The sequence below is a fragment of the Hordeum vulgare genome, chromosome 4H (assembly GCF_904849725.1).
Source record: "Hordeum vulgare subsp. vulgare chromosome 4H, MorexV3_pseudomolecules_assembly, whole genome shotgun sequence".
NCBI lineage: Eukaryota > Viridiplantae > Streptophyta > Magnoliopsida > Poales > Poaceae > Hordeum > Hordeum vulgare.
Window position 1 is genome coordinate 456,815,556 of NC_058521.1, and position 13,663 is coordinate 456,829,218.

Consider the following 13,663-nt stretch of genomic DNA (forward strand, 5'->3'; position numbering starts at 1 on the left):
TGTTTGACGTAGGTAGGTGTTCAGGATCATTCACTTGATCAACCGTAGTTCACGTCCGCTATGCGTAGATCTTCCCCCTCTTATGTCTTGTACTCGTAAGTTTAGCCACCAAATATATGCTTAGCCGCTGCTGCAACCTCACCACTTAACCATAACTCACCCATTAAGCTTTGCTAGTCTTGATACCTTTGGAAATGAGATTGCTGAGTCCTCTGCGGCTCACAGATTACTACAACACTAGTTGCAGGTACAGGTAACAGTTACTTGACGCAAGCGCGTTGATTGTTCATTTGGAGTTGCCTCTTCTTCTTCTTCTTCTTCTTCATCGATCTAGGATGGGTTCCAGGTCGGCAACCTGGGATAGCAAGGATGGACGTCGTTCTTCTTTTCTCGTTTGTTTTCGTCCATAGTCGGACCCTGCTCTTACTCTTAATGATTATGTAATGTACTGATGTGACTCTGATGTAGCTTATGGCGAGTGTAAGCCAATTCTATGAATATACCTTTTTTTCAGTACATGTACTTGTAACGATATCCATTCTTGCGACACGACGAGATGCGCTTCTATCCCTGACGAGGCCCTCGTGCCAAATTAAGGATAGGGTCGCATCTTGGGCGTGACACTTTTCAAACGTTTCAGACTTGTATTTCATTAAGTAAATATCCTCATATCTACACAAATCACTTAGTGAAATTTAGAAAATAATGACAACCACTACATGCTACAACACTTATTGAACTGCATACATCAAAATGTATTATTTCCAATAAGTCACTCGCTTGTTCCATCTTACTAAAAATGAGGCTTTCAGTCATCTTGACCATGAGGCATGGTTCGCATGTCTCAAGCGATTCAAAAATCAAGTGAGTCCAAAGATCCATCAACATGGAGTTTCTTCACGCGTTTTATACCAATACGACTTTAGTAGCAGTACCACAAGTATGTGGTACTATCATTATTAATTTTACATCTTCTGCCATCAATATTATGAACATGTGTATCACTACGATTGAGATTCAATGGATCATTCACATTGGTGCATGACCATTGAAGGTATTATTGATGTAAACAGAATAACTTTTATTCTCTGACTTAAATGAATAACCGTATTGTAATAAACGTGATCTAATCATGTTCATGCTCAACGTAAACACCAAATAACAGCAATTTGAATTTGGTAGGGAAGAAAAAAATTCCTCTCAAAGAGGAAATCATTTCTAGCTTTCCAAATGCACCACATAAAATTGAAAATATTTTGCAAAGATGCATGAGGATGGCCCATAGAAGCAAAGTGAATCAAAAGGGAATGCATTGAAGAGTATCCTTGCACAAGGCTCTCAAATCTAAGAAACCAAGGAGCAGAGAACGAGGCTGCTCTAGCAAAATCACAAAGAAAGAAAAGGTGAAACTCATCCTCTTGCTGAGCACATCTACAACAATTCTACGAAATGTGAATAGAAAAACGGCTTGCTCTCATTCCAATGGGCAAAGCTTTGCTAAGCATCCTCCAAGCAAAAGTTTTAACCTTGGGCAACAAATCTTTCTGCTTCCAAATAGTTTTAAGAAAAGCTTTCAAATCCACAGGAACATCCAGAGGAGCGGTTCTAGGATTAGTATGAATGTTTTGTAAGCAAAGTTTATAAGCAGCTTTGGAAGAGCAAATACCATTGAGAGCCAAAGGCCAACAAAGAATATCAGCATATCATCATCAAGAATATCAATGTTGACAATCTGAGTCAATGGATATCGTGTGAATACCTCATGTAATTTTACAAATTTTGTTTTTTGATTTACAAGAATATAAATAATGTAAAAACCGTAATAACACAATCAATTCAAAGTCAATGTGCGCAAAGAACTATAATTGCAATGTTGCCGGTGAGGTAGCTCGGCTACGTGTCTCTATTCTTGCCCACCCAAAGCTGTCGACCTGTGGTGCTACCTATTGCTTCAGAGTTCCGAGTTCCGAGAGAGTTTGCGTGTGCACAGGGTAAGGCCTAGTTCGATTAATCCCTTCCCTGCAGGAATTCGAGGGGATTTGCAGGGATTTTGGTTTGTAGGGGATTTAATCCCTTTCAATCCACTTCAAATTCACCTCAATCGAACAAGCCCTAAACCAAACGAACAAGCCCTAAACTCAGGATGTAAGTGGGCGGCTCGTTGGACACTCTTGGACTTGGCCACATTGCCCATCACTTTTTACGTGGGATTAAGTGGTAGCGCAGTTAATTTTTATGTGGGACTGATGATGTCCATATATTGTCCATGTACTGCAACATTCATACTTTCTCATATTAAAATACTCTAAATCTATCTTCAGAAAAAATATACTTTCTGAGATAAAAATATTGTCCATATATTGCAACAAAATAGACTTTTTCAGATAAAAATACTCCAAATCTCTCTTGAGATTAAACATTTATCTGCAGCTTACACTCTCTCGGATAATAATTAAACTACAGGATAAAATTCATACTTTCATAGTAGAAGAAAGAGCAAAATCCACAAAGCAACAGCAACTTGCACCATGAATCAAACATTTTTTTTGCAGATGAAATGTATGCCTCAACCTGAGTCTGCATCTGCAAAAGTTAGCATGGTTCACACAATTAAACTACAGTTCATAGGAATTAATATACCTATCAAACTTTGCTGGGCGGTGAAACTAAATTAACTGCTCTCAAAAACTCAAATAGTGCAGCCAAGCAGAGCAAATAGACAAAAGATTTAAACAGCAAAACAAATTCAAACAGTGTGAATCCGAGTCGAGAAAGATAAATTGCACACTTGAATTAGATTATATTTTCAGGCAACCTTGAGACATGTATGACCAAAAATACAGTCCATTACTCTAACTACTTATATGTCAGGAATTCAGCCGACCGTCCCTCCCTCATCTCCACAATCTTCAGTACTAGCTAGCTGTTCCATGAAACAATCACACATCTACTTACAGCCCCAGAAACAAGTTTGAATCAAATGCATCTCGAGATTATCCTTGAAGCAAAATTTGGACGCTGAATCGGCGAACAATTCTGAAACACTCTGTGTATCCAGGTGCTACTAATTCAAAGATGAATTGATATGGATTACAGATAGATAGACTGAAGGTGCATACATAACTGATTTCAACACAACATAGCAAAACACAAGATCTCACCCTTTCATAGACCTTTCTAACTGTTTCCGTATAAAAAGATCATCACTGTATTATAACTGATTCGTGTGCTAGTACAAGTAAAGCAAAACACAAGTAATTCAGATGATATTGTAATCTACCATTCACCGTGCAGTCAAGCAGATTCATCACACGAGCACATATCCAGAGCCCAGCGTCATTTACATCCTGAGCTAATCTGGAGGAGGAGGAGGAGGAGAGGAGTTTGCATACCTGGGAAGAGAAGAGGCGGAAGCGGGGGAGCAGGGGCCGAAGAGGCCATCGCTGGGATCGGGAAGGGAGCAGTCACGCAGGGCTCGGCTTCGTCTCCGGCTATTCCCCTTGACTGTGGCCGCGGAGCAGGAGCTGAAGAGGACATCCGCGAGTTAGGGAGAGAGCAGAGGAGCATCCCCGCAAGGCTCGGCTCGGTCGCCAGTGATGTTCTCTTTAGCTCCATTGAAAGGACGCGACGGCGGCGCCATTGGAAGCGAGAGGTGGTGCGGTGGAGATGGCGGCGGCGGTGGCGCCCTAGCGTAGGGCGGGACGATTGACCAGGGAGCGAGGAAGGAGATTTGTAGACTGCCCTGTTGCTCGCTCGATGGGCTTTTCTGGGCTGCCCATTTACGCCAGTTAGTTTTCGTGGGTGTCCACAAACGCCGCTTAACGGTTTTTTGGTGAATGGCATATATGGGACTAATGGGTCCTAGCACCATTTACATCCCACCCTAAACCGAACAAGCCCTAAGAGAACACCATCAGGCACGCGCTCACGCTGGATTGCAAGGTTGTGGCATTGATCCATTCCGGGGATAACTCCGGTTCCCTTTTTCTTCTGAAAAGCCGAAATGCACTATTAGTCTGTTCATCTTTTTTTTTTGTAAGCCGAAATGCAGCCTTTTTTTACAGAGGAAGTTGTGAAAGTTGCAGGGTGCAGTAGAATGATTCAGTGAGAGACACTGGATAGTTACGCCGAACATGAAAGGAGGCGTCAGATGAGTCCATGATTCACAAAATGCAGTATCAGGTATCACATCTGAACCTAAATGTTACATCAGGCTTCAGTGATGAGTCCATGATTCACAAAATGCAGTATCCGGTATCACATCTGAACCTAAATGTTACATCAGGCTTCAATGCTGACAACCTCCCATGATTTCTCAGCCAATGAAACTTGTGTACAAGCTGCACGGTTGTCACAGACAGGAGACAGGCACTCCCTGATATAGTTCATAGTTACATTGGCTTCCCTAACAAGGAACGCCTTTATTTTACTAGACTGAGCACAGATTTGAACATACTAACATACTAGCGCAATAACAAAAAAGAAGTTGCAGGTTGTGACACACTACCAAACAGTTTTCTTCCACTTAAGGCCTTGTTCGGTTAATCCCACCGAGGAGGGGATTAGAGAGGAATGCAGGGGATTGAGGTGGAATTTGACTTGTAGGGGATTTAATCCCTCCCAATCCCTTCCAAACCCCTCCAATTTTGAAGAAACCGAACAAGGCCTAAATATCACTGAATGTGAAGTTGCAACCTAAAAACCATGGCCTCATGTCACAATGCATTCCCTGGGATCAGAGTTCGATCTTTGGTTCCTATCACCATCACCAAGCCCAATGAAGAAAGTCTCATCACCACCAGTTGCAAAATCGGCAGCAGATGGTTCATGATTTGCATACAATTCAGATCGTCTGCTTTGCAATCTTAAGACACGCATCATGACGTCTGATGAAAGCGTCACTTCTCCTTGGGAGGCATGGGCTTCCCTCTCCCGCTCGTTTGACGCTATTATCTGTCACGCCACAAAACATTACTGTAAAATACAAACTGATTGCAACAACAAGAGCAAGTACGCAGTCAATTGTATGAACTAATACATAAGACTTACTTGATTTGCATATTGAGGCAATGGCATCACTTTGCTTGACGAAGGTGTCCAAGTCTTTATGCTTTTGTCGATCCCACTAGTAGCTAGAAACGGAAAATGCGGATGGGGTTCGATGCAATTAACGACGTATTTATCGCCACGCATCATCCTCATCAACTTACCTCCCTTTTTCCTCCAAATGAACACATGCCCGCAGTCTGACCCACTCAAAACATATTCATTATTGGGTCCAAAGAAACTGACTCCTTTAACAGTTCTGAAATTTCTGTGACCAGAGTATGATTGTAGCTGCTCGAGCTTGTCCAAATGCTCTGGCTGTGTTGATTCAGGATTTGGACCAAGACCCATATAGTTCTGGAACAGGTAGATAAGCTCATCATTGTATGAGACAAGTATCTCGCTTGAATACGAGTATGCAATACTAGTGACGTGGACCTTCCCACCCATAAGAAGGTGCTTAGGGCAGAAGGTATCAACTGGTAGGTCCATATTGCTTGAAGAGTCCAAGTTTATTTTCCTAAAATCATACAGCCGTACATACTCATCGGAGCCACCAATCGAAAAATAATTAGGGTTCTGTGGGTCAATGGCAATGGTATTCAGTCGTACACGGCGCCTTCTATTTGAGAATGAATAGCAGGTGAGAAGCTTTATTGGTGAATCACTGCGCAGGTCAAACTGTAAGAAACAAATATTCAGTATAAATGTGTGAAACAATGTAATCGTTGCTTTGATACTAGCATATAATGGAGGAGTGACATACGTGTTGTACTAAGCCATCCTCTCCACAGCTGTAAAGTATGTGAGGACTTCCCGGTTCGAGAGCCATCTTATGTGCACGATCATGATGTTCCCCAATTTGTTTGGTTGTGAATTCACCACCCTGCTTCATTTGTCCCACCCTAACCTGTGTACAAGTGGTGTGATTGAAATCACCATCAGATGAACAGAATGGTAAATTTAATGAATCTGCAGACACCTGATAACCAGAAAAACCATTTCAAACATAAAAAAAAAGTTGCTTGTAAGGTCTTGTGGAGATAGCTTTTGAAGACATGGCTTATAAGTGGCCTTTTGGTTAGTTATGTATGGCGCTATTATTCTAGAGTTTCCTAAGGGTGCTATTGGATGGATCACATAAAAAACAGTACATACTCATTGGGACACTTGTGATATCTGATTAGTACATAATACTACTAATACTGCAAGGAAAAAGACTCAAGTGTGGGTAGAGGCATACCTGACCATCAGCAGCAACGGTCACAATGGTGCTATCATCTGTGAATGGCATCACACGAGCATGAAAGACATTTTGTTGATGTCCAGAAGGGTAAGTTAGTTTTTTAGTTTTAGCAAGCCAGTCCCATAGTATGATGTCTGTGTCGTCTGAACCAGACACAAGGAGGTCACCAGCAGGATTGAAGCTTACAGTATTAACACAGCCACTATGGCCTCGCAACTTTCCATATTGGCTCATCCGCAAAATTAGGCCCTATTCAGAAGCACAAAATGAAAATAGCAACCAGTCAGCATCAAACACCAGAACAGTAGTGGCTGCAAGAATTTCACAATTGCGAACAGAGTTACAACATTCCATCATGTACCAAACTAGGAGTATATATCAAGCTAATGGAACTTGGTAAGTACTAAGATATTAAGACTAATACTCCCTCCGTTCCTAAATATAAGTCTTCTCAGCGATTTCAATGTGGACTACATAAGGAGCAAAATGAGTGAATCTATACTCCAACATATGTCTATATACATCCGTATGTAGTCTATATTGAAATTTCTAAAAGGACTTATATTTAGGAGCCGAGGAAGTAGAATGCGAAAACAGAGCCCCGGGCCACTAACAGTCGAACAGTATGACTGTATTTAATCAATGGGCTCTCACAACTGACAATGAACACTCCGTGTCAACGTGAACAGAGATATGAGCTTTATGGCACAAAGTACATAAAGCACAGACCGGACTAAGGCATATATGCAACCAAATCACCTCAATATGCCGCTTGCGAACATGCTTAATCCTATCCCAGTAATTCACCCCTGCCGACAGAAATATGCAGAACGTTCCCTATTCCCTAACAATATCCGCGGCCAGCGATGCTGGATCCGCTCGAGATACCGATGGAAAGTACAGGAGATCACACTGAAATGGAAATAATTGAGAAAGGAGCACCTCGGAGCCGCTGATTTGGGACGAGGAAGCGCGGGAGCTGGATGAGCCGATCTCGCGCTTGCGGACCTCGAAGAAGCAGCTGGCCGCCCGGCGGCCAGATGCCTTGCCGACAGCGGCCATGGTGAGCGGTGGGGTGGGAGAATAGAGAGGCAGCGCGAGGGATGGGAGGGGATTTGCCGGGGTTTTAACGGGTACAGGCCTTCCGGGTGCGTGCACGGTGCAACTAGAGGCTCGGTTAGTGTGATGTTTCTAGGAGTTGGACCCTTGAACACACGTGGTTTCCCTTTGCGTTTCTTCCGCCTGCTCTGGACTTTGTTTTCTCTCACAAATTTATTTGCCCACAGAAGGCGGCAGGATCACAATTTTGTTGGGCAGAAGAAGCGCAACTATTTCTGCCATGTGTTGCTCCAACAAATAAATGTGTTAGTGGACAAGGGAATCGTTAATGTACAAACGTGTTACACCGACAATATGCATGATCCTCGCCCATAATTTTCCTTTTTTAGTTGAATATAATGCGTGCAGAATGTGGCATTCAAAAAATTGGTTGATTGAAAATAGAATGCCTCTACCAAGTACTCCTTTACCCGGTCATCGCATCACATATACAGTTTCTCCCTTTTGTCGATTTTTCAGTTGAAAGCCCCTTATCCATGAAGACTACAAACGACCATTGACTTGTAGGGATGGATGAAACCACCTTATATGTGAAGACGACAAACGGACATTGACTTGTAGGGATGGATAGAAGGCCCGTTACGCGTGGAAACTACAAACCACTATTAATTTGGAGGGACGGAGTTCGAGCAGAAAAATTTCGCAACTGCCCATGTTGTTGGTTGCATTAAAGGCAAGATATGATTCGTATTGGATGATCTTTTTCTCTCGCATGTTAAAAATAAATTCGGTGCCGGCCCTTTGAAGATGTTTTGAGCCATCGAGGTGCAGAATTTAGGGTTTTTTAGACTACTTATCCGAACTAATGACAGAAAGGACCACCTTCAAGTACTATTGGAAAAACTATCGTGGCGTCAGGCCCAGCAACCGACACGTGGCACCTTCCACCACAGTCGGAGACAACAGGGCTTGCCACCACAGCCCAAGGCGGCTGCCTGAGCATAACAGCTTTCAAGTGCTGGAAGAAACAAGGCACCCATTGTACGGGTTGCGCGCGCCGCGATGGCACTCCCGTTGGTTGGTAGCAAGGCATCTTCCCTTTGCGAAGAAAGTGCCCAAAATCATGCATTATATGCTCTTTTATATATGTTGTTTTTCGCCTAAATTTTTTGTCCATCACTCCCGACCTGTTATTCCGCCATCGCATTCACAATCTAAGCCTATAAAACGAGCCATTGTACCTCTCTTGATCCTTCATCAAGCAACCTTCAAAATCGCAACTTCTATATTTGTACCCCAAATATTTTTAGTCGCTATGGGTTTCCATTGCTCGGACCAAGGCATTAGGTCGAGGAAAATGAAGAATACGAATTCGCCCCGGGGGTGGGAGTTTTGCAGTGTTGATGTGCAATACGTCCATTTTGCATCGTGATTTCTTTTTGTTATTTGTAATGTTCTGGGTCAATATTTCACTTTGTAATGCAATTTTAATGCATTTTCTCTCTTATTATGCAAGATCTATATCAAGAGGGAAATCACCAACAGCTAGAATTCTGGACCTCAAAAAGCTACATCAAAGATAGTTATCCTCCGGATCTCCAACTGACCTAAAAAGTTACAGAGAATTGTTTTGGAATTAAGAAAAAAATACTAGAAGAATCACAAGGAGGGGACCCACAAGTGAGCCACAAGCTCATGTGGGGCACACCCCCCTAGGGTGTGCCATGTGAGCTTGTGGGCCCACCAGCAGGCCTTTGTGGCCCTACTCCTATATGATGCTATTTTTCCTAGAAACATTAGAAGAAGACTTTCCGGACGAAGTGCCGCCATCTTGAGTCAGAACCTGGGTAGAAGCACTTATGCTCTCCGACGGAGCAATTCCATCGGGGATACTTCCCTCCGGAGGGCGAAATCTAAGCCTCCGTCATCACCAATATTCCCTCCATTGGGAGAGGACTCATCTACATCAACATCTTCATCAGCACCATCTCATCTCAAACCCTAGTTCATCTCTTGTATTCATTCTTTGTCCCAAAACCTCTGATTGGTACCTGAGGGTTATTAGTAGTGTTGATTATATCTTGTAGTTGATGCTAGTTGGTATACTTGGTGGAAGATTATATGTTCAAATTGTCAATTACATATTAATTATCTCTGAACATGAACATGAACATGAACATGCTTTGTGAGTAGTCCCTTTATTTCTCGAGGACATGGGAGAAGTCTTGTTATAAACTATCATGTGAAGTTGGTATTAGTTCAATATCTTGATGACTTGTATGTTATGTTTCCTCTAGTCGTGTCATGTGAACTTTGACTACATGACACTTCACAATACTTGGTCCTAGAGGAAAGCATTGTGGAGCAGGAAGTAGATGATGTGTTGCCAGAGTGAGAGAAACTTAAACCCTATTTTATGTACTATTTTGTAAGGGGCTGATTTGGATCCATATGTTTCATGCTATGGTTAGATTTATCTTAATTCATCTTTCGTAGTTCCGGATTCATAAGCTATCAAGGAAGAACAACACATTAGCACCGGTTCACCCACATGTAAATTTATCAAAGTAGTGAATGTGAATAAACAAAAACACGATAGGCATGACTAGACAAAAATCCAATCTGTCCTCGAGAATGCTTTGCTCACCATAAGAAACACTTTTGGCATATCCTTTGCATAAAAGGGATTGGGCTACCTTGTTGCACTTTGTTAATATTGTTAATTTCTACGAATTACCTTGCTATCAAACTACATGTTACTACTAGTTTCAGTACTTGCGTAGAATACCTTGCTGAAACCCGCTTATCATTTCCTTCCGCTCCTAGTTGGGTTCGACACTCTTACTTCTCGAAAGGTCTACGATAGATCCTCTGTACTTGTGGGTCGTCAAGACTCTTTTATGGCGCCATTGCCGGGGAGTGAAGCTCCTTTGGTAAGAGGAATCCGGTAAGGAAACATTTATATTAAGTGATGAAATTTATGTTTACTTATCACTATGGAAAGTAATCCTTTGAGGGGTGATTGCAATCTCTGACGATGGCTAGACGAATGCTGATGACAACTGTTCTTCCCCTTTGCAACGGCACCAGAAGAATGCTGCTAGCACTCCCCGGCAACAAAACTAGAAGAATGTTGTTGATGGCCCACCAGCGCGTGGGTTCGCATCAGTTTTTTAGGGTAGAGTATTCGACCCAATTTGTTGGTTTACCAGACAGGAGGTGAGAGAATACTCTCGAGTATTAGCAGCTGAATTTGTCAGATTCAACCACACCTGAAAGATTAGTATCTGCAAGCACAGTAGTAACAGCAAAGTAGTATGATAACAACGGTGTCAGAAACGATCTGTTGACGGCAGACTATTCCTAACGATTGTATCAATGGCGCCAAGTTGCCCGTCGACGGAAATTGTCAATTCCCGTCAACGTCCAGCGAACCAAAATTGTAGCAGGTAGCAGCAGTGTAACAAGCAATAGCAACGGCAAGGAAAAGCAGTAGTGACAGCAGTAGCAAGTAGCAACAGTAGAAAGCGACAGTAATAGCAAGAGTAGCAGCAGAGCAAGATAAGTAACAACAGTAGTAGCAGCAGCAGCAGAGCAAAACAAGTAACAGCAGTAGCAACAGTAGTAGCAGCAGCAGCAGAGCAAGGCAAGTAACAGCAGTAGGACAAACTCGTAGGCAATGGGTCGGTGATTTGTTTGGATGATATTCATCATGCAACAGTTATAACACGGAGAGATGTGTGGCTAGCTCCCGTTCGTCAATGTGATGTAGGCATGCATTCCGTGTGTCGTCATACGTGCTTAGGGAAAAGAACTTGCATGACATCTATTTTCCATCCCTCCCGTGGCAGCGGGGTCCAAAAGGAAACTACGGGATATTAAGGTTCTCCTTTTAATAAAGAACCGGACCAACGCATTAGCACTTGGTGAACACATGAACTCCTCAAACTATGGTCATCACCGGGAGTGGTTCCAGTTATTGTCACTCCGGGGTTTCCGGATCATAACACATAGTAGGTAACTACAACTTGCAAGATCGGATCTAAAACACACATATATTGGTGACAACATAATAATTTCAGATCTGAAATCATGGCACTCGGGCCATAGTGACAAGCATTAAGCATGGCAAAGTAGTAGCAACATCAATCTCAAAACATAGTGGATACTAGGGATCAATCCCCATAAAAACATATATTGGTAGATTTTTGACATCTTCAGATCTAATGCCTTTCTCTTGCATAGATTTCTTGGCTTCTTGCATATCTTTGGGACTGAGGAATAGAATACCTCTTTTCTTAGGAGTTGGATTAGGAGGTGGTTCGGGAATAGTCCAAGCATTATCTTTGATCAAGAGGTTATTCAGTAGGGTCTCAGCTTGTTCTACAGTTCGTTCCCTAAAAACACAACCGGCACAACTATCTAGGTGGTCTCTAGAGGCATCGGTAAGCCCGTTATAGAGGATATCAAGTATCTCGTTCTTCTTAAGAGGGTGATCAGGCAAAGCATTCTGTAGCTGGATGAGCCTCCCCCAAGCTTGTGGAAGACTCTCTTCTTGGAGTTGAGCAAAGTTGTATATTTCCTGCAAGGAAGCTTGCTTCTTATGGGCAGGGAAATATTTCTCACAGAAGTAATAGACAATCTCCTAGGGACTACGCACACATCGAGGAGCAAGAGAGGTGAACCGGACTTTAGCGTCATCCTTTAGAGAGAAAGGAAACAACTTAAGGATATAGTAGTGGCGGATCTTCTCCTCATTAGTGAAAAGGTTGGCTATTTCGGATAGTTTGGCAAGATGGGCTATGACCGTCTCAGACTCATAACTGTGAAAAGGATCAGATTCGACTAGAGAGATTATCTCAGGGTCAATAGAGAATTCATAATACTTATCGGTGACAAAGATAGGCGAAGTGGCAAACTTCGGGTCATTTTTCATCCTAGCTTCCCGAGATTTTTTCCTTCCACTTGAGAAGTAATTTCTCAGCGTCATAGGCATCCTTACACGCAAGAAAATCCTCATCTATCTCTCCCTCCATAACGTAACCCTCAGGTATATCAGGCAATTCATATCTAGGAGAGCTAGATCTAGCAGGAGCAAAAGCAGGTTCTATCTCAATAGTATCGGCAGTTTCAGAAGCATCACGAGCATTGGCAGTAACTCTAGCAATTGAGCATCAAGGAACACTCCTAGTGGAACATCAGGCAAATGAGTATCTCTAGCAGTATCAAGCATAGCATCATCAGGCAAAATAGCATCTCTAGCATCATCAGGCAAAGCAGTATCAAGCATAGCATCTCTAGCAGTATCAAGCATAGTATCATCACGCATAGTATCAAGCATAGCATCTCTAGCAGTATCAAGCATCGTATCATCAGGCATAGTATCAAGCATAGCGTCTCTAGCAGTATCAGGCAAAACAGTATCAGGCATAGTATCAAGCATAGCATCTCTAGCAGTAGCATCATAAGCATCATCAAGCACATGCGACATATCAAGATTTCTAGCAGGAGGTGATGTCGCAAACTTACTCATAACTGAAGGTGAATCAAGTGCAGAGCTGGATGGAAATTCCTTACCTCCCCTCGTAGTTGAGGGCAAGACTTTGGTCTTCGGATCCTTCAGATTCTTCATAGTGATCAGCAGATATAAATCCAAAGTGACTCAGAGAATATAGCAATACCTCCCCGGCAACGGCGCCAGAAAAATGTTGATTGCAATCTCTGGCGATGGCTAGACGAATGCTGATGACAACTGTTCTTCCCCTTTGCAACGACACCAGAAGAATGCTGCTAGCACTCCCCGGCAACGAAACTAGAAGAATGTTTTTGATGGCCCACCAGCGCGTGGGTTCGTAGCAGTTTTCGAGGGTAGAGTATTCGACCCAATTTGTTGGTTTACCACACAGGAGGTGAGAGAATACTCTCGAGTATTAGCAGCTGAATTTGTCAGATTCAACCACACCTGAAAGATTAGTATCTGCAAGCACAGTAGTAACAACAGAGAAGTATGATAACAACGGTGTCAGAAATGATCTGTTGACGACAGACTATTCCTAACGATTGTATCAATGGTGCCAAGTTGCCCGTCGACGGAAATTGTCAGTTCCCGTCAACGTCCAGCGAACCAAAATTGTAGCAGGTAGCAGCAGTGTAATGAGCAATAGCAATGGCAAGGAAAAGCAGTAGTGACAGCAGTAGCAAGTAGCAACAGTAGCAAGCGACAGTAATAGCAACAGTAGCAGCAGAGCACGATAAGTAACAGCAGTAGCAACAGTAGTAGCAGCAGCAGCAGAGCAAAACAAGTAACAGCAG

At 42.8% G+C, this 13,663-nt stretch overlaps 2 protein-coding genes across 2 annotated transcripts; both read right to left on the reverse strand.

Annotated features, from left to right (window-relative positions):
* Positions 1–2,336: 2,336 nt before the first annotated feature.
* On the reverse strand, positions 2,337–3,732 carry LOC123446609. The gene is made up of 2 exons (XM_045123183.1): positions 3,393–3,732; positions 2,337–2,583 (listed from the first exon to the last, which is right to left on the reverse strand). Exons 1-2 carry the CDS (start codon positions 3,613–3,615, stop codon positions 2,567–2,569), a joined length of 240 nt encoding a protein of 79 aa, XP_044979118.1. The 5' UTR covers positions 3,616–3,732; the 3' UTR covers positions 2,337–2,566.
* A 430-nt stretch (positions 3,733–4,162) lies between these two features.
* Positions 4,163–7,458, reverse strand: LOC123448941 (DDB1- and CUL4-associated factor 8). The gene is made up of 5 exons (XM_045125991.1): positions 7,235–7,458; positions 6,290–6,541; positions 5,813–5,956; positions 5,050–5,727; positions 4,163–4,953 (listed from the first exon to the last, which is right to left on the reverse strand). Exons 1-5 carry the CDS (start codon positions 7,352–7,354, stop codon positions 4,711–4,713), a joined length of 1,437 nt encoding a protein of 478 aa, XP_044981926.1. The 5' UTR covers positions 7,355–7,458; the 3' UTR covers positions 4,163–4,710.
* Between the last annotated feature and the right edge of the window lie 6,205 nt (positions 7,459–13,663).